This window comes from Amphiprion ocellaris, chromosome 14, assembly GCF_022539595.1.
Source record: "Amphiprion ocellaris isolate individual 3 ecotype Okinawa chromosome 14, ASM2253959v1, whole genome shotgun sequence".
NCBI lineage: Eukaryota > Metazoa > Chordata > Actinopteri > Pomacentridae > Amphiprion > Amphiprion ocellaris.
The window spans coordinates 35074717-35099829 of NC_072779.1; the positions used below are offsets into that span (position 1 = coordinate 35074717).

At 40.3% G+C, this 25113-nt stretch overlaps 1 protein-coding gene across 2 annotated transcripts; it reads right to left on the reverse strand.

The window, feature by feature from the left end:
- Positions 1–398: 398 nt before the first annotated feature.
- Positions 399–24311, reverse strand: nipal4 (NIPA like domain containing 4). 2 transcript variants are annotated; one of them, XM_055017542.1, is made up of 10 exons: positions 24127–24311; positions 21054–21152; positions 19062–19199; positions 18083–18139; positions 16797–16887; positions 13936–14096; positions 10700–10867; positions 7370–7449; positions 6654–6866; positions 399–867 (listed from the first exon to the last, which is right to left on the reverse strand). In XM_055017542.1, the coding sequence occupies exons 1-10, from the start codon at positions 24164–24166 to the stop codon at positions 673–675; spliced, it is 1242 nt and encodes a 413-aa protein (XP_054873517.1). In that variant the 5' UTR covers positions 24167–24311; the 3' UTR covers positions 399–672. The 2 variants fall into 2 exon arrangements, with proteins under 2 accessions (XP_054873517.1, XP_054873518.1); XM_055017543.1 differs by lacking the exon at positions 10700–10867.
- Positions 24312–25113: the final 802 nt, after the last annotated feature.

A 25113-nucleotide genomic window follows, 5' to 3' on the forward strand; every position in this document is an offset into this window, starting at 1 on the left:
TCTCCACCTGTCACCAGCTTAACCTGGGACCATCAACGTACACCTGGGAAGAGGACTTTCTCTGGAAACATCTGCCACGACCGGGTTCTACTGATACAAACTTACCAAGCACATGGTGAACACCTGGAGGGAGAGTTCTGGATGAAGCCAAACCAAAAGAACTGTTCTCAGCTTATCAGCTGAGTCTCCAAGCCCTAGTATCACCAGACTCTTTGTATTGTTAATATGTCGAATTAAACAATCAGCGTTCCATATTTAACTTAATGTATCTTATGCTCTGCATAGGATAGCTTTAGTCTGGGGTTTCAGCTCATAATTACTGGTAGTCTAGGCTGGATTAGTTTTGTATTTTCAGTTGTCTCCCTACCTTGGTGTTACCATACGTGGGTTAACCTTAGTTTCAGTTTCCATGTTCATGTAGTTATTCCTCTGTACCTCTAGATGGGTTTTGTTTTTTAGTTCTAGTAGTAGTTTAGTTCTTCTCTAAGATTCTAGTTCCGGTTCCTGTAGAGTTTCTTGTTGTGAATAAAAGCATTTTTAAAATGTTCACGCTGGTGTTTCATTTCCTGCTCCTGAGCCTTTTGAACCTGCCATAACAAGGTGTTTGTGTCCAGGTGTTTGTGTGTCTTTGTGTCCAGGTGTTTGTATGTCCGTTTGTGTGTCTGTCTGTGCTCAGCTGATGATGAAGACTCTTGGACCTTCGTCTCTCATCGGAGGCAGACTTTCTACCACCATGTTGTCCATGAGTCCGTATTTGTCCTCCTTTTTGCGCCGCCCTCCTGCTGTCTCATTGGCCAGAATCTCCTCCCTAAGCCCCTCCCTCTCCAGCGGCTGAGACAGCTGATTGGTCAGCTGCTTCCACGTGACCTGCATGAACAGAGAATGAATTAATAACTGAATCATTCAAATCTTTCTTCTCTCCTGTTCTCATTCAGAACATTTCTGCTCAGCCATCTTCCCTCATTTTAACCAGAAACTACAGATAAACAGGAAGTCCTCCACTAACGGCAGAGTTCTGTTCCTACAAATCAACGTAAGTCAATTTTACCGTTTAAAAAAAAAAAAAAAAAAAAAGTTCTGTGCGTCATGATATGATCAGTTCTTCAACAACTTTCATGCATGTATGAATCATTTTACTAGAAGATAACAGAATATTGTAACAGAATATTGTAACGGACTCATGTTGAGGTTTCAATGTTCATTGTTCGGTTCCAGATTTACCTGATGTCAGTGAACGTGCCATGTATAGTTGGCTCACCTCTGATTGGCTGAGAGTCAGCAGTAGAGAGAGCTGGGAACCGCAACTAATTCTGGAGCTAAGTTATGGGGTTTTTCTAGTTATTCTGGCGTTGGCTACGGTCCACAGTAGCCTGTGTGAAGGTTCAATAAACCAGCAGAGAACCAGATAAAGTCTCACTCATTCATCACGGAGAGTCACTACAATATGTTGACCTGTTTTTACAAGTGGACCCATGTTGGTCGGTGTTTGTCCCTGTTCCCAGCGTTTTATTCTATCTAATTTCACTTCCATGGTAGTGGTGTGTGATGCTGCAAGATTTGGTATCGATCCGATACCAAGTAAATACAGGGCCAGTATCGCCGATATCAATACCGATACTCCAGACTAACTTTTTCAGTAGTAGATCTTTAACATAATCTTTTTGCAGTTATTTTTGTAATGGTAAATATAATCTTCTAATTCGCCCCCGGTTAGTCTTTGATAATAAAGTGTGACAAACATTGTCAGTTCGTCACACCCACCGGGTTCCACCTGGTTCCACCTGGTTCCAGGTGAAACACCTCACTAGCTGAACATTTGCTCATCGAGGGACATTTACTGATGTTCCCTGAACGCCTCACAGCGCAGACTGCAGTAGAAGCTGCTCAGTGGCTGGTGATCACACAGGTGTCAGAGCAAAATTTACTTTGAAAGGAATGAGATAAAGTGTCCTCATTTCAGACTAGTCCAAGATGAAAGTGACTGATTTTATCCACGTGTTGTTTTCTATGAGCAGAGAAAACAGTGAGTGGCTACGTCTTTTAAGAGCAGAGCACATTTTTAAATTTTAAAGGTGCAGTCAATTGTTTTTTTTTATAGTGGTTAGAAGTTGAAAATCATGACTGTGATTAATGGTTATTTAATTATGTAGCTCTGCTACAGCACTAGTCTTTGTAGTTGTCTCTGGTTCAGTATCTTCCTGCCTGCAGTCTGATCATCAGCTGGATCTCAGTCAGACTTCTCCTTCTCTGCCTCCTCTTTCCTCAGTGTTGGTTGAGGAACGTACAACATCTAAACATCTAAACAGCTCATTCTACACGTCAGACAGGAACAGACTGACAGAGCCAGAAATTAAAGTTATACTTTCCACCATTATGATTTATGATGTAGCTGAGCCTGCTGGTTTGTCTGGCGCCGCTGAGTCACGTGACGGTACAACATCCAATCACAAGAGGAGGATTAGCTGCTGCTCCTCAGATGGAGGACCTCTGACAGCCAATCAGGTCGCCTGTTTGTTGAAGCCGCATCAGTTCAGACATACAGGACTGAAACTGAAACCTTGTGGTGCGGCCTGGTCCCCCCTCCGGGGCAGGGTGCTGCATGCGGTTGGCCCGTGGTGGGGCTACGGCATCTGCCGGGGCGCTGCTCTGACGCTGCGCTTCTGGGGGTTTCGGTGCTGGCCGGGCCGGTCGGGTTCGTGTGGGCCCACCTCGGCCTCTTGCCTCTGGGCTCTGGGGGCCCTCTGCACCAGTACCAGTGGTCTTACTACCTGTCTCCCCCGCTGCTCTGTCCTCATGGGCCGGATCCACACCAGACTGCCTCTTACTGTGCACTTCACATACTTCACACATCACTGTATATAGCTACTCTTAGGCACATATAGGGACATGACAGTTAGGGCCCTGAGAGCAGGTGGGGGCAGGAGTGATGGGCTCTGTGGTGGGGCGGATGGCAGGGCTTTACGGCCTTGTCTCTTCCCCATCACCCTCTTGCTTGCCTCCCCTGCTCTCTAATTTCTTTTTAATGCACCACACACACTCACAGCTTGGGGGTAGGTCTGGGACAGCTCGGGGAACTTGGGTCAGGGTAGGCTGCAGAGTAGCCATCCTCTGTGGTCCTCTGGCCTGCCCCCTGGACACCTCACCCAGCCCCCCCACTTTTAATGCACCACATGACACTCAGGGTTACACTATCATGGTGCAGGGATAATGTCTCCAGTCTGGGATCGGTGTTTGGTGGGGGCTGGGGTGGGTGGAGTTGGGGTTTGAGTGGCGGGTGGGTCCTCGTGCCCCGGGCTGCCTGGGTCGGTCTTGGCACGCTGGGGGTGTCGGTAGCTGCTCCCTCTTGTTCTCCGGGTCCACGTCATTTACGGTGGCCCTGGTGGCTCTCTGGGGGGCCCCGGTGGCTCTCTGGGGGTGCCGCCCTGTGGCTCCTACGGCCCGGGGGGAGGGGTGCCCTGTTGGCTTGGCCCTGCCTTGCCATGATTGCTGTTCTGGGCTTTGGGGTTCTTCACACTTGCATGTTTGATCAGGTCTCGCCAGCTACTGCCGAGTCCCATTGTCAGGGAATGATGGGTCCCACCAGAATGTGCTGAGAATCTCTCCAGAGTCTCTACCCTAAACTCATTCTCTCTTTTCACTAGTATCCTCTTCTGGCCTATTCTATTCTATTCTATACTGTCAAGACGTCCACAATTATGGTGTTCAATACCGTTTGTTTAATTATTTATTTATTGAATCTCTTTTTTTGTGTTGTTTTTTTGTTGTTGTTGTTTTTTTTCTGTTTTATTGATGGGCAGTTAGTAGTTGGGAATAACACACCACCTCACAATCTTTAATTGCAATAGCACCGCCTGTTAATTTCTATCCCTGTTCGTCCTGTTCGTCCTGTTCGTCCTGTCCAGTCTATGTTTCCCCCACACATCACTGAGGTGTAGCACTGCCTTCCCTAGCTCATAATAGGGAATTCTAATAAAGAATGTCTGCTTAGCTTTCAGGGAGGGCCGGTGATGGTCACACACATGCACTAAATATTAAAATATTTGGTTGCAAGACTAAAATATGCATCAATCTCATACAATGTTGACTCCCCTTTTGTAGAGTTAAACAATGAGAACAAATGCAGACAAAAAAACCCAAAAGAAACTGAAACTAATGTATTGATATCATTACACTGGTATCATTCAATATCAATACCAACGCTGGTATCTATATTATCAATATTTGGATCAATCTGCCCACTTCTACTCCATGGAGACGGCTTTCCTTTTCTTCCAAGCATCAGAAGAGTCTGACTTACGCTGGGAGCCATAATGAAGGACAAAAAGTTAGTGAATGTAGCACAATCCAAGGTGGCATATGGAAGAATGGAAACAAAGCCGTCTGATAGCGCCGCATGATGACGTATTCATCCGCTGCACTCATCAACTAGTTCCACGCAACCAGTTCTGACGTAACAAAGAAACGCTGTAAGTCGATGATGTCATAAACCGAGGACTTCCTGTATTCTGATATTTGTGTAATTTTAGATATATCAAAACCTGTCCAAGATAAATTGAATAAAACCACTTCTAGCAGGTTTAATCTCTCATTAAATCTGAATCTGAACAACAACATCTGAGGATCCATTGAAGATAAAAACCTGATTTCTTCCTGTTATTCCTCATCACTGATCCAGAGTCTGTCATATCTGACAGTAGATCAATAATCTGTGATTACTGGTGAGTCATTTTAAGACTTTTTGTGGTGAATATGTGTCTTTTGGTCATCTTTTTGTGATCATTTTGTGTTTTTGTAGTCATTTTGTGTCTTTTTGTGGTGATTTTGTGTCTTTTGGTTGTCCTTTTGTTTCTTTTGTAGTCATTTTGTGTCTTTTTATGGTCATTTTGTATCTTTTAATGGTCATTTTGTGTCTTTTTGTGGTCATTTTGTGTCTTTTGTAGTCATTTTGTGTCTTTTTATGGTCATTTTGTGGTCATTTTACATTTTTTGTCATCATTTGTGTCTTTCTGTGGTCATTTTGTGTCTGTCATCTTTTTGTGTCTTTTGGTCATTCTTTTGTGTCTTTTTGTAGTCATTTTGTGTCTTTTGGTCGTTCTTTTGTGTCTTTTATCATCATTTTGTGCTCTTTGTAGTCGTTTTCATCCAGGTGATAAAAGATGGAACTTTTCCTGATGATTTGAATCATGTTTCTGAGTTTAACTCACCAGTAATCACAGATTATTGATCTGTGATTGACACAAAATGACAACAGACACAAAATGACGACAAAAAGACAATGATGAGAAAAAGACACAAAATGATGACAAAAAGACACAAAATGATGACCAAAAGACACAAAATGATGAGAAAAAGACACAAAATGACCACACAAAGACACAAAATGATGGGAAAAAGATACAAAATGATGAGAAAAAGACACAAAATGATGAGAAAAAGACACAAAATGACGACAAAAAAATACAAAATGATGAGAAAAAGACAAAAAATGATGAGTAAAAGACACAAAATGACCACAAAAAGACAGACAACGATGAGAAAAAGTCACAAAATAATGAGTAAAAGACACAAACTGATGAGAAAAAAAGATGTAAAATGATGACAAGAAGACACAAAATGACTAGAAAAAGACACAAAATGATGAGGAAAAGACGCAAATTGACTAGAAAAAGACATGATGAGGAAAAGACACAAAATGATGAGAAAATGATGCAAAATGACGAGAAAAAGACACAAAATGATGACAAAAGATATAAAATGATGAGAAAAAGACGCAAAATGATGAAAAAAAGATGCAAAGTGATGAAAAAAGACAAAATGATGAGAAAAAGACAGAAAATGATGAGAAAAAGAAAATGATGAGAAAAAGACACAAAATGATGAAAAAAAGACAAAATGACGACAAACACAAAATGATGAGACAAAGACAAAATGACGACAGACACAAAATGACGACACAAAGACACAAAATGACCACACAAAGACACAAAATGATGAGAAAAAGATACAAAATGATGAGATAAAGACACAAAATGATGAGAAAAAGACACAAAATGACCACACAAAGACACAAAATGATGAGAAAAAGATACAAAATGATGAGATAAAGACACAAAATGATGAGAAAAAGACACAAAATGACCACACAAAGACACAAAATGATGAGAAAAAGATACAAAATGATGAGAAAAAGATACAAAATGATGAGAAAAAGACACAAAATGATGAGAAAAAGACACAAAATGACCACAAAAAGACAGACAACGATGAGAAAGTCACAAAATAATGAGTAAAAGACACAAACTGATGAGAAAAAAAGATGTAAAATGATGACAAGAAGACACAAAATGACTAGAAAAAGACAAAATGATGAGGAAAAGACACAAAATGACTAGAAAAAGACATAATGATGAGGAAAAGACACAAAATGATGAGAAAACGATGCAAAATGACGAGAAAAAGGCACAAAATGATGACAAAAGATATAAAATGATGAGAAAAAGACGCAAAATGATGAAAAAAGATGCAAAATGATGAAAAAAGACAAAATGATGAGAAAAAGACACAAAATGAAGACAAAAACAAAATGATGAGAAAAAGACACACAAAGTATCTATCTAGATGAAAACCCTGCTGTTCCCAGGTGATGTCTCTACCTGTAGGTCCCTGAACAGGTGCAGCATGGCCACGCCCACCATGATGACCAGGAAGGCCCCCAGCGTGGAGACCACGTCCACGGCTGACATGCTGCTCCACTCCTGGAACAGGATGATGGAGGTGGACAGCACCACGGAGGTGAAGAACACGTAGTAGACGGGGTAGACCAGCAGCGTGCTGAAGGTGTCCAGAGACTTGTTCAGGTAGTTCACCTGCACAGGTGAGAGGACACCAGGAGAGACTCAGCAGGACCAAACACTGGACGTCACTGGAGACCATTCCTCTGAGGACACTGAGACACAATTCTGTGGTTGTTTTGCGTCTCTTTGTGGTTGTTTTGTGTCTCTTTGTGGTCATTTTATGTCTCTTTGTGGTTGTTTTGTGACTCTTTATGGTTGTTTTGTGTCGCTGTGTTGTTTTGTGTCTCTTTGTGGTTGTTTTGTGTCTTTGTGGTCATTTTTTGTCTCTTTGTGGTTGTTTTTGTCTCTTTATAATTGTTTTGTGTGTCTTTGTGGTTGTTTTGTGACTCTTTGTGGTCGTTTTGTGTCTTTTTATGGTTGCTTTGTGTCACTTTGTGGTCGTTTTGTGTCTCTTTGTGTTGTTTTGTGTCTCTTTGTGATGGCTTTTTGTCTTATGTTTTTTTTTGTCTCTGTGTTTGTTTTGTGTCTTTGTTGTGTGTTTCTGTCGGGCTGCTGCTCGGTGTGTTCAGGTTTACCTGTGTTACTATGGAGATGATGAGGGTGAAGAGCAGGATCCAGGTGAGAGGATTAGTGAGAACAGAGACGTCCTGAAACACTGAGGAGGAGACAGAGGGACACCTACGTTACCCACAATGCAGTTCTGCAGGTTTATTATTAAATGATATGAAACTGTAGTGAAGTCAAACTGCACCTTTATTTAAGACAATAACACACACAAACAATCCCGTTATCGTTGCTTTTACATCCTCATCCTGTTATGTAATGTCTGATATGTGATATTCTAGTGTTCATCATCTCCACCGTTAATTTGAGTTTCTTATTTACGTGGCTCCCTCTTTATTTTTATTTTTGTGCAGCTTCATTAATAAGGCCTGTACTACAATGTATTCATGATTTTAAATAAAGATCTATTAAATGACCAAAAAATAGACAAACGAGAAAAAAATTAGACAAAAAACAACAAAAACGTGAAACGATATGACAAAAAATTTGACAAAAAACACAAATGAGACAAAAAGGAAACACGAAACAACAAGAGAAAGAGAAAATATCACAAAAAAGAGACAAAACGAGAAAAAAATTGACAATAAAGTTACAAAGCGACAAAAAATGGACAAACAATAAAAATGAGACAAAAAAACACGAAACAACGAATAAAGCAAAACATAAAATGACAAAAAATTAGACAAACGAAAAAACGAAAAACTAAACAACAAAAAAGACAAAAAAAGCAACAAAAACAAGACGACATATTACAAAAATGAGACACAAAATGAAAAAATGAGACAAACAACACGAAACAAAACAAAAAAGACAAAAAAAAGGACAAACATCAAAAATGAGGCACAAAATGACAAAAGCCAGAAACAAAACGACAAAAGTCAGACAAAAAGAGACCAAAAAAAACCCCAACAAAAACAACATAAAATATTACAAAAATGAGACACAAAACAAAACAAAAATATTAACAATCTAGTATTTTACTTTCTGATCCAAACAACTTGCAGTGGTCTAGAGATGATTTTAAATTTATAGTTTTACTAATTTACAATCTGCAGTTAATGTCTTCTCTGGAATTTTTACACTTTGAGGGCCGGATTGGACCCTCTGGTAGGGGCCTTCGACCAAAGAGCACCAGATGCTAGGTTGGTTCAAAGTTGAGAGCCAGTGCTTTTTTGGTTCAAATCTCGTGCCGCCCCAGAACGGGTTTGTGTTTCCATTCGGAAGGAGCAAAGTTGGAGCTGCGTCATTGCGCCACCACAAAACGTGTGTACGTACTGCGTACGTAGCCGTTCAACAGCGTTCGCGCCGTACGGAAACCCACACAACAACAATGGAGGACTTCATTGGAGTGGTGTTCATGGCTTTGCTAGTGTGTCTCGCCATCGCTGAGCAGCAAAACCTTCTGTTAGGGGTTACCCATCGGCGTCGCCGTTCCAATGCCCGGCGATCACGTTTGAGAAGAAAGGTAATTATCAAAGATGTTTGGATACTTAACAGTAAACGTGCTAGCGTTAGCTTAGCTACTTAGCTTCGACTACGCTTGCATTGATTACTTAGCAGTTAAACACGCGCAATAAGTTGATGATCATATCTATGTTTATCTTTTTAGATGTTTTTAGATGTCACCCCGCCCCCTGCCCGTGACATGCTCGGCTCTCAACTCTGGCCAAGTCTGGCCCAGCAACGAGTTGGTGCCCGAAAAAGCCACAGTTTTTGGAGCCCGGAGCCACAGCTCTGGTGGTGGAAAGACAAAAAACCGGCGCCGAGTCGGGCACTGGCTCCGACTCCGAACGGGCTCCACCCCGGTCGAAAGCCCCTATGGAGGACCTGATCGGACTCTCTGGAGGATTGGACCCTGTGGAAGACTGCTTTTGGCCCACGGGCCGCATGTTGGACACCCCTGCTTTAGAGTATTCTAAATAAATGCATTTTTTTGTTATTTAAGTGTTTATTTGTCTAAACTTTACACAGAAAGTCTCGCTATTGTCATGTTTAGTCTCTTTTTCATGGGACTGCATCTTATTTTCAGTTCAGCTGAGCTGTTTTTAGTAAATCCTCTGCTTCAGAAAGACGACAGTTTCAAACCTCTCATCATGATTTAAGCCTCAGGAACCTAAAACTATTCCTGAAGATGGCACAAAGACATCTACAGTCATGATTCAACGATCAGACCAGCCTGTTTTCTTCTTGTTCATTTCAATACCTGGTACCACTAAAGGTTGAGTACCTGAAGAACACAATGAACACGACTTTAAATGCAGCCGATTCCACAATACTTTAATACTTTTTACTCCAATGACTGGATTTTCCGACAAGACAAGAGAAGGTCAGTTAAAGCCTGGATGGAGAACCAGAACATTGGAACCATGCCTTGGCTGCTCAATCACCAGATCTAAATCCAACTGAAAACCTGTGGAAAACCGTCAAATGCTAAATGGAGAACCACAAGTCCAAAAACAAAGCAGATCAGTTAGAATTAGTGCAACAGGAATGGGCTGCTGTGATCAGAAGCTGGTGGAGAACATCCAAGACACATGGCTGCAGTCATCAGAAACAATGGTTATGAATCAGTACTAACTCCTGAGTGGATCATCGGACTAAAACACACAGTAAAGAAAACATGGAATCCTAAAAGCTGTTTCTGGCAGAACAATGCCATAAATATTGATGGAAGAACTGAAGTGGTTATTATCAAGAAAACCATGGAAAATGTCTGACACAAGCTCTGAAATTAAACTCTATCATTAGATTTGTCCAAACTAATGGACCTTTAGTGGCACCAGGCATTAAAATGAACAAGAAACTGAAGAAAACAAGAAAACAGAGATGATCTAATAATTGTTCCATGACTGCATATAAAATAAGAAATAATAATCTACAGCTTTCACATGTTCTAGTTTAACATTTTGGTCCAGAACACAGCAGCAGAGTCCCTCCGTTTGAACAAACAACAGAGAAAGTAGAAGTTCAGGTCTGCTGCTATGGTTACCTTCCATACCTTAGAAATGCTCACTGTTCTTAGAGATGTTTCTGTAAATGATTGAGGTTTTTGTGCCTAACCCTTTGATATGCAGTGTGGGTCAGGAGCCATTTTCCATTGGATTTGGGTCACTTTTGACCCATGTTGTGCATCAAAGGGTTAAATGAGTAAAAATTCAGAAACAGAAGAAGTGTTTCCTCATGTTCACGTTTCTCCTCTCTCCTGATAATTCATGTTCTGTTTCTAAAGGTCACCTAATGTTAATCTGAAGGAAACAACCAACGAGAGCAGAGCACAAACAGGAAGTAGAGCCTCAGCTTCCTGTCTGGTATTTGTTGCAGACGGAGCTCGCTGGTCTCACCGGTATCCATGGCGATCGCGAGGCCCTTCACCGAGGAGACGGTGAACGCTCCCAGCAGCGAGCAGACACCCACGTACACCAGGATGTTGGACCGGCCGAAACGAGGACAGAAGTAGAGGATGAGGATGAGACACAGGACCAGAACCAGCCCCATGTAGACCAGGAAGCCTGGAACAGGAAGCAGAACCTCCATGAGAACCTCCAATGAACCTCCATGAGGTCCTCCATGTGATCCTCCATGAGAACCTCCATTAAGTCCTCCATGAGGTCCTCAATAAGAACCTCCATGAGAACCTCTATGAGGTCCTCCATGAGAACCTCCATGAGGTCCTCAATAAGAACCTCCATGAGAACCTTGAATGAACCTCCATGAGTTCCTCCATGAGAACCTCCATGAGAACCTCCATGAGGTCCTCCATGAGAACCTCCATGAGGTCCTCCATGAGAACCTCCAAGAGAACCTCCATGAGGTCCTCACAGTCTCATTTCACTCCAGCTGTTTATTATAAGGCAGCATTAAGGGAAACTCTAGAGAACATTAGTAAGTATGGAGCTTCTTCTGTCAGCCATTTAGCTTAGCTTAGCATAAGACTAGAAACTGGTAGCCTGAAAGCTCCTGATATCTCCTGATAGCTCCTGAAAGCTCCTGAAGGCTCCTGATAGCTCCTCTAGACAGCTGCTTTTAGCTGCTTGTTGGCTCCTATTGGCTGCAGATAGCTCTCGATTAATCCTGAAGTTTCCTGTTAGCTTTGATGAGTTTCTGTTAGCTTCAGTTAGCTCAGATTAGCTTTAGTTAGCTTCAGTTAGGTCTAATGAGTTTCTGTTAGCTTCAGTTATCGCAGATTAGCTTCAGTTAGCTTCAGTTAGGCCTGATGAGTTTCTGTTAGCTTCAGTTAGTGCAGATTAGCTTCAGTTAGCTTCAGTTAGCTCAGATTAGTTTCTGTGAGCTTCAGTTAACTCTGATGAGTTTCTGTTAGCTTCATTTAGCTCTGATTAGCTTTAGTTAGCTCTGATTAGTTTCTGTTAGCTTCAGTTATCTCAGATTAGCTTCAGTTAGCTTCAGTCAGCTCAGATTAGTTTCTGTCAGCTTCAGTTAACTCTGATGAGTTTCTGTTAGCTTCATTTAGCTCTGATTAGCTTTAGTTAGCTCTGATTAGTTTCTGTTAGCTTCAGTTAGCTCTGATTAGTTTCTATTAGCTTCAGTTAGCTCTGAGTAGATTCTATTGGCTTCAGTTAGCTTGATTAGTTTTTGTTAGCTTCAGTTAGCCCTGATTATCTTCAGTTAGCTTCAGTTAGCTTTGATTAGCTACAGTTAGCTCTGATTAGCTTCAATTAGCTTCAGTTAGCTATGACTAGCTCCTGCTACCCAGTGATATGCAGACTGGATCACTAAACTACAAGAACTAAACTATAATACTGGGTTTATGACAACCAGTGCAGCCAGCTAGCTCAGCTTAGCATCGTAGCAGTGAGACAACACTGCCACCATCAGGACAGACTGGGAACTACATGCCTACAGGTCAGACTAGGAACTACACGCCTACAGGTCAGACTGGGAACTACATGCCTACAGGACAGACTGGGAAGTACATGTTCCTCTCAATACTGAGATTCATATCTTTTATTTTTCCAATACTTTGTATGACCACCTTTATTTTCAATGTCAGACTCAAACCCCCTCGGCATGGTGGACACCAGTGTTGCACAGTTTCTGGAGAGATGTTCTGACATTCTTCAGTGATATTTTTCTTTGCTGGAGAGGTTGTGTTTGTCTACCTTTTGACTTACAGCACCCCCAAAATCAGGCCACATTCTTGGCCAAGTTGTAGTTTTCACTTTGTCATTCTTTAGTTTAGTTTAGAACAGGTCAGACTGGGAACTACATGCCTACAGGACAGACTGGGAAGTACATGCCTACAGGACAGACTGGGAACTACATGTCTACAGGTCAGACTGGGAACTACATGCCTACAGGACAGACTGTGAAGTACATGCCTACAGGACAGACTGGGAACTACATGCCTACAGGACAGACTGGGAAGTACATGCCTACAGGACAGACTGGGAACTACATGCCTACAGGACAGACTGGGAACTACATGTCTACAGGTCAGACTGGGAACTACATGCCTACAGGACAGACTGTGAAGTACATGCCTACAGGACAGACTGGGAACTACACACCTACAGGTCAGACTGGGAACTACATGCCTACAGGACAGACTGGGAACTACATGCCTACAGGACAGACTGGGAACTACATGTCTACAGGTCAGACTGGGAACTACATGCCTACAGGACAGACTGGGAAGTACATGCCTACAGGACAGACTGGGAACTACACACCTACAGGTCAGACTGGGAACTACATGCCTACAGGACAGACTGGGAACTACATGTCTACAGGTCAGACTGGGAACTACACGCCTACAGGTCAGACTGGGAACTACATGCCTACAGGACAGACTGGGAACTACATGCCTACAGGTCAGACTGGGAACTACATGCCTACAGGACAGACTGGGAACTACACGCCTACAGGTCAGACTGGGAACTACATGCCTACAGGACAGACTGGGAACTACATGTCTACAGGTCAGACTGGGAACTACACGCCTACAGGTCAGACTGGGAACTACATGCCTACAGGACAGACTGGGAACTACATGCCTACAGGTCAGACTGGGAACTACATGCCTACAGGACAGACTGGGAACTACATGTCTACTACACGCCTACAGGTCAGACTGGGAACTACATGCCTACTACATGCCTACAGGTCAGACTGGGAACTACACACCTACAGGACAGACTGGAAACTACATGCCTACAGGTCAGACTGGGAACTACATGTCTACAGGTCAGACTGGAAACTACACGCCTACTACACACCTACAGGTCAGACTGGGAACTACATGCCTACTACACGCCTACAGGTCAGACTGGGAACTACATGCCTACAGGACAGACTGGGAACTACATGCCTACTACACACCTACAGGACAGACTGGAAATTACATGCCTACAGGTCAGACTGGGAACTACATGTCTACAGGTCAGACTGGAAACTACACGCCTACAGGTCAGACTAGGAACTATACGCCTACAGGTCAGACTGGGAACTACACGCCTACTACACACCTACAGGTCAGACTGGGAACTACATGCCTACTACACGCCTACAGGTCAGACTGGGAACTACATGCCTACTACATGCCTACAGCAGCGGCTCTCACCAGGCTCCAGCAGCTTGGTGGCCATGTCCTGCAGTGATGTCACTTCCTGTTCCTGTGGGGCGTGGATGACCAGCAAGATGCTTCCAAGCACGCTCAGTAGACAGCCGAGCTTCCCCAGCAGGTTCAACAGCTCCCCCAGCAGGTAGGAGGACAGAACTGCACTGAAACACAGACAGAGGGTTTATTAAACAGAGACCTGAACCCAGAGAACGGAGATAAACTGACCACATGCAAGTTCCTCTTTAGTAGGAAGGAGAACATGAATCACACCGCTGAGGTTAAAGTTCTAAACATTCTAAAGGTTCTAAAGGTACATGGTTCTCCTGAAGGTCCGGTTTCTACAAGTAATATCAGTTAATTCAGATCATAAAATGTAAAACCAGTGATTCCCTCAGAGTTCTCCTCCTTCCATACAGTATTTAGTAGAAGAACCTTCAGTGCCATCATTGGTCCTGTTGGTCTCCATCAGTCTGAACATCTGAACTTTCTCCTCCTTCTTCTTCATAAACTGTTAAACTCTGTCAGGTTCCTCGGGGATCCTGATCAACAGAACTTTTCAGGTCCAGACTCTAGTTCTCAGGTGGAGTGAGGTCTGGACTCTGACTCCTCCAGAACTTCCTCCTCGTTGTCTTCAAACCATCTCTGAGGATCTTTGTCTGTTTGCTTAGACTCATCGTCTGGATGGAGACCTGATCTTCTCCACGTCTCAGTTCTCTTCAAACTGCATGAGGTTGTCCTCCAGGATTTCATTTACCCTCTACCAGCCTTCCAGGACCTGCTGCTGAGGAACACCATGATGCTGCCTCCACCATGCTTCACATCATGATGCTGCCACCACCGTGCTTCACATCATGATGCTGCCACCACCGTGCTTCACATCATGATGCTGCAACCATCATGCTTCACACCATGATGCTGCCACCACCGTGCTTCACATCATGATGCTGCCACCACTGTGCATCACAGTGGGGATGGTGTGTTTGTGATGATGTTCAGTGTTTGGTGTCCATCAAACATATCATCTAGTCTGATGGACATAAAGCTCCATCCTGGTCTCCTCAGACCAAAGAACCTTCTTCCAGGTGTCTTCAGAGTCTCTATATGTCTTCTGGTGAACTCTAGTCCAGATACACTATATTGCCAAAAGTATTCGCTCACCTGCCTTGACTGGCATATGAACGTAAGTGACATCCCATTCCTAATCCATAGGGTTCAATATGATGTCAGTCCACCCTTTGCAGTTATAACAGCTTCAACTCTTCTGGGAAGGCTGTCCACAAGGTTTAGGAGTGTGTTTATGGGAATTTTTGACCATTCTTCCAGAAGCACATTTGTGAGGTCACACACTGATGTTGGACCAGAAGGTCTGGCTCTCAGTCTCCACTCTAATTCATCCCAAAGGTGTTCTATGGGGTTGAGGTCAGGACTCTGTGCAGGCCAGTCAAGTTCATCCACACCAGACTCTGTCATCCATGTCTTTATGGACCTTGCTTTGTGCACTGGTGCACAGTCATGTTGGAAGAGGAAGGGACCAGCTCCAAACTGTTGCCACAAAGTTGGGAGCATGGAATTGTCCAAAATGTCTTGGTATGCTGAAGCATTCAGAGTTCCTTTCACTGGAACTAAGGGTCCAAGCCCAGCTCCTGATAAACAAGCCCACACCATAATCCCCCCTCCACCAAACTTTACACTTGGCACAATGCAGTCCCACAAGTATGGTTCTCCTGGCAACCGCCAAACCCAGACTGGTCCATCAGATTGCCAGATGGAGAAGCATGATTGGTCACTCCAGAGAAGGCGTCTCCACTGCTCTAGAGTCCAGTGGTGGCTGCTTTACACCACTGCATCCCATGCTTTGCATTGCACTTGGTGATGTATGGCTTGGATGCAGCTGCTGGGCCATGGAAACCCATTCCATGAAGCTCTCTGCTGAAGCACTGTTCTGGAGCTAATCTGAAGGCCACATGAAGTTTGAAGGTCTGTAGCGATTGACTCTGCAGAAAGTTGGCCACCTCTTGGCACTATGCTCCTCAGCATCCGCTGACCCCACTCTGTCAGTTTACGTGTCCTACCACTTGGTGGCAGAGTTGCTGTCGTTCCTACACACTTCCACTTTCTTATAATACGGCTGACAGTTGACTGTGGAATATTTAGGAGCCAGGAAATGTCACGACTGGATTTGTTGCACAGGTGGCATCCTATCACAGTTCCACGCTGGAATTCACTGAGCTCCTGAGAGCGACCCAATCTTTCACAAATGTTTGTAAAAGCAGTCTGCAGCCTAGGTGCTGGATTTTATACACCTGTGGCCATGGAAGTGATTGGAACACCTGATTCTGATTGTTTGGATGGGTGAGCCAATACTTTTGGCAATATACTGTATAATTGGAGCTTTTTCCATCTGAGTCTTTCTCTTTGTCTCCATGAAGCTTTGACTGGTGAAGAACAGACAGTTGTTGGATGAACAGTCTCAAGCAGGAACTCCTTCAGAGGAGTCATAGGAGTCTTGGTGGCCTCCCTCTCTAGACTTTTTCTCCTTCAGAGGAGTCATAGGAGTCTTGGTGGCCTCCCTCTCTAGTCTCTCAGGTCTTGAGGACGTCCTGCTCTAGTCAGATTTATTCATGTTCCATCTTCTGGATTTAACTGGTTTTAACTGGACGCTAAATTCTGATAGAATCACTTGTTTTACCTTTAATGTTGTTCATTAATTGACATTAATTTGTAGAAATCTGTGTTTACTGTCACACGGAAGACTTCAGTCGATGTTTTGTCTGAAAATCTAAAACATTTTGACTAAAGAGGATCTTCCAGTGCTCTGCTCCACCTCCGTCCTCTTGGACTAAAGGTGGGACTAGGACTACCTGATGAGGATGCTGAGGGCGCCCAGCGGAGTCACCAGCGTGGCTGGAGCAAACATGTAGGCGGCGAAGTTACAGGCTTCTCCAGCTCCCACTGCAGAGAAGATAGAGTTAGCATCGACCACGACGACGACGACGGCACCGGAACTCCACCAGGAAAGGAGTTTATTAGGAAATACGCTCGTTGTCTTTTCTTCAGCTTCATCTCAAATGTGTGGTGGTTTTAAAACCTCCACACATTTACTGCAAATTACAAAAATGTCTTGAAACCATTTCTGAAATAACATAGAACTGTCCAAAATGACTCTAAATATGGCAAAAATGACCCCAGCTCATTTAAAATCGCCTGATGTTTTACTGGAAATTACAAAAATGTATTGAAACCAACTCAAAATGTGTCCACAGTTATTCCAGATCTGCTCAAAATGACAAAAAAGTCTATGTTTTTGACTTGAATCTGTCCAGAATTACTCAAAAATGATCCACAATATTCACAGACTTCTCCAAAATGACGAAAGAAATTGGACCCAAATGACTCTAAATTTGTCCAAAATGACCCAAATTCATTTAAAATCACTGATATTTACTGGAAATTATTTGTAATTTCCACATTTTCTTGCCTCTTTATTATCATTTTTCTGTTTTTATGTAACATTTTTGCCTTTTATAGTCATTTTTACCTCTTTATAATAATTTTATGATCACATTTTCTCTCTATATGCAAGTATTTTAATTATTTTTAAATATTGTAATATTTTTCTCTCTCTTTAAAGTCTTTATATCCTGGTCACTATGTTTTTTTCTCTATATAGTATTTTTTTCTCTCTTTCAGGTCATTTTAACCTCTGTATGACGTCTTTTTATCTCTTTATAGTAATTTTTCTCTCTACAGCCAAGTATTTTATTTTAAAACAATATTGTAATCTGTTTTCTCTCTCTTTAAAATCTTTCAAGTCATCCTGGACACACTGTGAGACATTTTTATTAAAACATTTTTTGGCTCATTTTTTACTTCAAATTATTTATTAAACTGCAACAAATAACCAAATAAATGTTGAATTTTCTCTGATTTCTGTCGTTCTGAGTCCTACTGACAACAGACATGACTTTAAAATGAAGAAAAACGTTTTTAAAAAGATCTCTAACCACCAGGAAGCTGATGTTCTCATTGTTTCATGCTGCTTATGGCTGGAATCTTTTAGTTTTTTGTGTTTCCTCATCTGAACAAGAAGTTTAATGAAGTTCTAGTGGGTTTCCTTCCTGCTGTTTGTCTTTATTGTGATTCTTACTGGTCAGCAGGCCTCCCCACCACATCCAGTCCTTCAGGTAACTGTGACCTCCATCACCTGCAGACACAAACACAGCTATTATTATTATTATTATTATTATTATTTACATCCAGTCCAACATCACCTCTCCACAACACGTTCACCCAAGATTTACAGAAAACTGAGGACCACAGTGATGAAAAAATACTAATAGAGAGAGAAAGTGACATTATAGAGAGGTTAAAATGACCTGAAAAAGAGAAAAACGTCTGTTATAAAATGACTGTAGACAAAAAAAAAACACTAGAGAGAGAAAACGTTACTATAAGGAGGTAAAACCAATATAAAAACAGAAAAAAATGACTATATGTAGAGAAAAATCACTTTAAACAGGATATAAAGACTTTAAAGAGAGAGAAAAAATATTACAATAGATAAAAATATTTAAAATATTTAGCTATAGAGAGAAAATATGAATGTTAAATTATTATAAAGAGGTAAAAATCACTATAGAAATGCAAGAAATTAATATAAAAACAGAAAAATGATAATAAAGAGACAAAAATATCACCATAAACAGAATTTAATCGCTTTAAGGAGTGGGAAAACAAATTATAAAATTGTTTTAAAATAAAACGCTTGCTACAGAGAGAAAAAATGACCATAAAGAGAACAAAAGACATCATACAGAGGTAAAAAATGACCTTAAAGGGAGAAAAACATCTGTAATAAAATGCTAAAAATGACTGTAGACAAAAAGAAAATGTTACTATAAGGAGGTAAAAATCCCTATAAAAACAGAAAAAAATGACTATATAGAGAAAAATACTATAACAAAAAAAATGACTACAAATAGAAATAAAATGAGAATAAAGTACAAAAAAGTAATTTTCTCTACATGATGATTTTTATCTCCAACTCTCCACCATAAAGAATTAAAATGACATGAGGGACTACTTTTAGCGGCGGATGAATCCACAGCCAGCACCGCAGCGCTCACCTGCTCTGATGTGTCCGTTCCTGGCCAATCGGAGGAGGGCTTTCTTCTTCAGGATGACGCTGCCACCAATCAGGACGGCCGACAGAAGGGCGAGCATCAGGCCGAGCCACAGCTGGTAACTCCTGGAGGACTGGACACCTGGAGGACAGGTGAGGACAGGTGAGGAAAGGAGAGGACAGGAGAGGAAAGGTGAGGACAGGAGAGGACAGGAGAGGAAAGGTGAGGACAGGAGAGGAAAGGAGAGGACAGGAGAGGAAAGGTGAGGACAGGAGAGGAAAAGAGAGGACAGGAGAGGACAGGTGAGGACAGGAGAGGACAGGTGAGGAAAGGAGAGGACAGGAGAGGAAAGGAGAGGACAGGAGAGGACAGGTGAGGACAGGTGAGGACAGGAGAGGAAAGATGAGGACAGGTGAGGACAGGAGAGGAAAGATGAGGACAGGTGAGGACAGGAGAGGACAGGAGAGGACAGATGAGGAAAGGAGAGGGCAGGTGAGGAAAGGAGAGGACAGGAGAGGACAGGAGAGGAAAGGAGAGGACAGGTGAGGAAAGGAGAGGACAGGAGAGGACAGGAGAGGAAAGGAGAGGACAGGAGGGGACAGGTGAGGAAAGGAGAGGACAGGAGAGGACAGGAGAGGACAGGAGAGGACAGGAGAGGACAGGTGAGGAAAGGAGAGGAAAGGTGAGGACAGGTGAGGACAGGAGAGGACAGGTGAGGACAGGAGAGGACAGGAGAGGACAGGTGAGGAAAGGAGAGGACAGGAGAGGACAGGAGAGGAAAGGAGAGGACAGGTGAGGAAAGGAGAGGACAGGAGAGGAAAGGAGAGGACAGGAGGGGACAGGTGAGGAAAGGAGAGGACAGGTGAGGACAGGAGAGGACAGGAGAGGACAGGAGAGGAAAGGAGAGGACAGGAGAGGACAGGTGAGGACAGGAGAGGACAGGAGAGGACAGGTGAGGAAAGGAGAGGACAGGTGAGGAAAGGAGAGGACAGGAGAGGACAGGTGGGAGAAGGTGACATCACCAGGTGTGTGTTTGGACATATTTTGGCTAAATTTTGACATATTTTGAGTAAATTGGACACATTTTGACAAAATTTAAGTTAATTTTGACCAAATTTTGAGTAAATTTGGACATATTTTTGCCTAAAGTTGGACAAACTTTTATTAAATTGGACAAATTTTAAGTAAATTTTAGTAAATTTGGACACATTTTAAGTAAATTTGGACAAATTTTGAGTAATAGTAATATGACAAGTGTGTGTTCTCCAGGTGTGTTTTCTCCAGGTGTGTGTTCGCCACACCAGCAGAAACAACCTGCTGATGGTTGCCGTGACAACAAGCTGCCGACCAATCAGACAGTGTGTTGCTGACTGCTGACGTGGAATTCAGAGCTGCATGAGGTTTGATTTAAACGCTGGGTTCTCGTTAGAACGCGGCTGTAAAAACTAAAACAAGCTGCTGATCTTCATCTAACGAAACAGAAATATACAGAAAATGACTAAAAATGCAAAGAAAACAACAACAAAGAGACAGAAAATGACTAAAAAAACAGAAAACGACCACGAAAAGGGCAAAATGTACAAAAACTATTATCGAAATACCGAGAATGACTGTCAAAAGCCAGAAAACAAGCACAGCTGCACAAAAACAACTCAGAGACACACAAAGACCACAAAAAGGTAAAAAAGGAGACAAAAACTAGACATAAAATAGCCACAAAAAGTACCAAAACACGAAAAAGAGACACACAAAACCACAAAAGGGTAAAAAAGACAAAAACGAGACAGAAAAAGTAGAAAAAACACAAAAAATTAGAAAAAAATGACCCCAAAAAATGAAACACAAAAAGACCACAAAAAGTAGAAAAACACAAATATGACGAACAAAATGACCACAAAAAGTTTTTTTTAAAAAAGACAAAAGCGAGAAGAAAAGTGAAACTACAGTGAGTTAAATAATGACAACAGCGATGGTGTCTTCTGATTGGACGTTTACCTGAGCTGCTGCCGTTCAGGTGAGCGTCGGACGCCGTTGGCTCTCCAGAAAACAAACACAGTGTGGACTGAGAGCCGCACCACAACCTGAACACTGAGCCTGCACAGACACACAACCTTAGAACACAAGCAGAACCAGGAAAATAAAAAAAGAACTCTTAAAAACATCATGTTCACTCTGAAACACTTTATAGAGTCAGACGATCAAATCTGAGGATGGAAGACTGGATAAAAAGACAAAAAATGACCACAAAGAATCAAAAATACACTAAATAAAACAAAACAACAAAAAAACCCCAAAATGACTGAAAAAGAAACAAAATAACTAAAAAAAAGAAACAAAATTACTAAAAAAGAAACAAAATGACTAAAAAAAGAAACAAAAAATCTAAAAAAAGAAACAAAACGACTAAAAAAGAAACAAAATAACTAAAAAAGAAACAAAATGACTAAAAAAGAAACAAAAGGACTAAAAAAGAAAAAACGACTAAAAAGAAACAAAATAATAATAGAAACAAAAAATCTAAAAAAGAAACAAAACAACTAAAAAAGAAACAAAATGACTAAAAAAGAAACAAAAAATCTAAAAAAAGAAACAAAACCACTAAAAAAGAAACAAAATAACTAAAAAAGAAACAAAATGACTAAAAAAGAAACAAAAGGACTAAAAAAGAAAAAACGACTAAAAAGAAACAAAATAATAAGAGAAACAAAAAATCTAAAAAAGAAACAAAACAACTAAAAAAGAAACAAAATGACTAAAAAAAGAAACAAAAAATCTAAAAAAAGAAACAAAACCACTAAAAAAGAAACAAAATAACTAAAAAAGAAACAAAATGACTAAAAAAGAAACAAAAGGACTAAAAAAGAAAAAACGACTAAAAAGAAACAAAATAATAAGAGAAACAAAAAATCTAAAAAAGAAACAAAACAACTAAAAAAGAAACAAAATGACTAAAAAAAGAAACAAAAAATCTAAAAAAAGAAACAAAACCACTAAAAAAGAAACAAAATAACTAAAAAAGAAACAAAATGACTAAAAAAGAAACAAAAGGACTAAAAAAGAAAAAACGACTAAAAAGAAACAAAATAATAAGAGAAACAAAAAATCTAAAAAAGAAACAAAACAACTAAAAAAGAAACAAAATGACTAAAAAAAGAAACAAAAAATCTAAAAAAAGAAACAAAACCACTAAAAAAGAAACAAAATAACTAAAAAAGAAACAAAATGACTAAAAAAGAAACAAAAGGACTAAAAAAGAAAAAACGACTAAAAAGAAACAAAATAATAAGAGAAACAAAAAATCTAAAAAAGAAACAAAATGATTAAAAAAGAAACAAAATGACTAAAAAAGAAACAAAACAAATAAAAAAGAAACAAAATGACTAAAAAAGAAACAAAACGACTAAAAAGAAACAAAAAATCTAAAAAGAAACAAAACGACTAAAAAAGAAATAAAATAACTAAAAAAGAAACAAAATAACTTTAAAAAGAAACAAAACAACTAAAAAAGAACAAAAATCAGGCACAACAGGAAGCACACGGAGACATTAAAATGTTTTTTAGTCCAGTATTATTATCTTATTTTATTATATTTAGAGTCCAGTATTTATTTTATTATATTTGTAGTCCAGTGTTATTCTCTTATTATATTTGGAGTCCAGTATTATTATCTTATTTTATTATATTTAGAGTCCAGTATTATCATCTTATTTTATTATATTTGTAGTCCAGTGTTATTATCTTACTTTATTATATTTAGAGTCCAGAGCATTCCGGATGAAGGGACCAGGGATGAATTGAGACTAATCATGGAAACGTTCCTCTCAGAGAACAGGATCTGGTTTCTGTATTTGCTCAGCGGTTTGTTTTGTGTAATGAGAGAACCCTGGAGAACTGGCCCAGTGTTTGTTCTGTCAACAGGCCCAACAAAGAAGCAGAAACCAGGAGTCATTCTGAGAGAAAAGTTCAGGAAATATCAGGAAAACTCCTTCCTAACTTTTAACTTTATTAATTATCAACTCAGTCTGCTTCACATCTCTGACATTTACAACCCTTATTTTCTGCATTTATTCACTTTAATGATCCAAAACTCCTGGATTATTATAAAAAACCAATATTAATAATAATAATAAACTTACAGTTCCTGTCAGTATTTATCTATGGATGGATCCATATTTCTACTAAAATCCAGTCTCTGGTCCACATTTCTCCAACTTTTATTTCTCCAACATCAGTAGAATCTGATGGGCTAAACTTTGTTCCAGTTTTTTGTTTTGTTGTGTTTGTTTGTTTGTTTTGTTTTTACTTTTTTTTTTACATGAAATTTGATCAAAATGACTTCAGTTTGGTCCAAAACATGAGAAATATTTTACAAAATGTCCTTAAAATCTGCCCAGAATGACTCATTTTCCCCTAAATGACTCCAAAGTGATCCAAACTGACTCAAACGTATGTACGTAACAATAATAAAAATTATTATGATTATATGAACATTATTATTTTAAAAATAAAGTTATTATTATTATTATTATTATTATTATTATTATTATTATTATTATTATTATTATTATTATTATTATTATTATTATTATTATTACTATTATTATTATTATTATTATTATTATATGAACATTATTATTTTTTAATAAAATTATTATTATTATATGAACATTATTATCTTATAAAATATTATTATTGTTATTATATGAACATTGCTGTTTTAATTATCATTATTTTATTATTATTATTATTTTTAAAAAACCGAGGTTCTGTCAGAAGCAGAAGCTGTTTTAATTATCATTATTTTATTATTATTATTATTTTTAAAAAACCGAGGTTCTGTCAGAAGCAGAAGCTGCAGGTATCCATGGTAACGGGCCGTGAATACACTGAACATGAAGTACTTCTACCTCGTTCTCTGAAGTGTCTACCGGTGAGTACTGCGGTACTTCTCTGTGAGTACTGCGGTACTTCTCTGTGAGTACTGCGGTACTTCTCTGTGAGTACTGCGGTACTTCTCTGTGAGTACCTGTACCGGGTAAACTCAGTACCTGAGCTCAAGTGAACTCACTGTTTCTGCACGTCTCGTTCTTCAAATGAACTTCCGGCATCGCGTCACTCCGACGATCCAGAACCTCAGACCCGAACCGTCAGATCAGGACAGTCAGACCAGGACCCGGACCGTCAGAACAGGACCGGGTCTAGAAGGAGACCGGAGCTGAGCAGCAGCAGCGGGGAACAGGTAAACACACCTGGCCCCGCCCACTGCTGCTGGGTCTCGTTCCTTCACGTGAACGCGCGACTCAGTGGCCACTTTAAGGGTTTCCTGTTTCTGTTGTTTTCTGGTTTTCTGTGGTACATTTACTGTTTTCTGTTGTTGTTTTACTGTTTTTGTTTTACTGGTTTTCTGTTGTTTTACTGTTTTTGTTGTTTTTACTGGTTTTCTCTTGTTTTACTGGTTTTCTGTTGTTTTCCTGGATTTCTGTGGTACATTTACTGTTTTCTGTTATTTTTTTTACTGGTTTTCGGGTTAAATGTGATGAAGTAATGACCTGTAAAGACGTTTTCCTGTTAAATGTGATCAGCTGACAGGTTTCTCCTCCTCTTCTCCTCCTCAGTCTAAAAGCTTCAGAGAACATCAGGACGAAGACTTTTCATTTTCCACCAGCTCCTCGGTTTTTTAAAAACATAATTAGTTCTTTAACAAATTATTGTTTTTACTGTATTTCAATGTGTTGAAATGTTATTTTACAGATATTTGCTGTTATTTTCACCTCTTTTACTGTGTTTTATTTCTTAACAGTAAAATATTATCAGCTGGACTCCAGAAAAATGACGGATTCATAATCATGTGTCCTGTTTTAGTGTCCCGAGCTGCCAGCAGGTGGCGCCAACAGATGCATGATGTTTCATAATATTATAAATAATTATTATTATTCATGGAACGTGTCCCACAACATGTTAGCACAACCTGGTGATGATTTTTCTGTCATTTTATGTCTCGTTTCTGTCGTTTCCATCATCCATCAGTGTTCCTATAGAATAGGTAGAGCAAAGC

What these genes read in the sequence shown, in the direction of transcription:
- nipal4 (XM_055017542.1), bottom strand. Translation starts at nt 24,166, where the DNA reads ATGCCGGAAGTTCATTTGAAGAACGAGACGTGCAGAAACA. An exon ending in CACCAAGCTGCTGGAGCCTG is followed by an intron (nt 10,868 to 13,935) that starts GTGAGAGCCGCT and finishes TTCCTGTTCCAG; the next exon opens with GCTTCCTGGTCTACATGGGG. An exon ending in ACCTGTTCAGGGACCTACAG is followed by an intron (nt 868 to 6,653) that starts GTAGAGACATCA and finishes CTGTTCATGCAG; the next exon opens with GTCACGTGGAAGCAGCTGAC.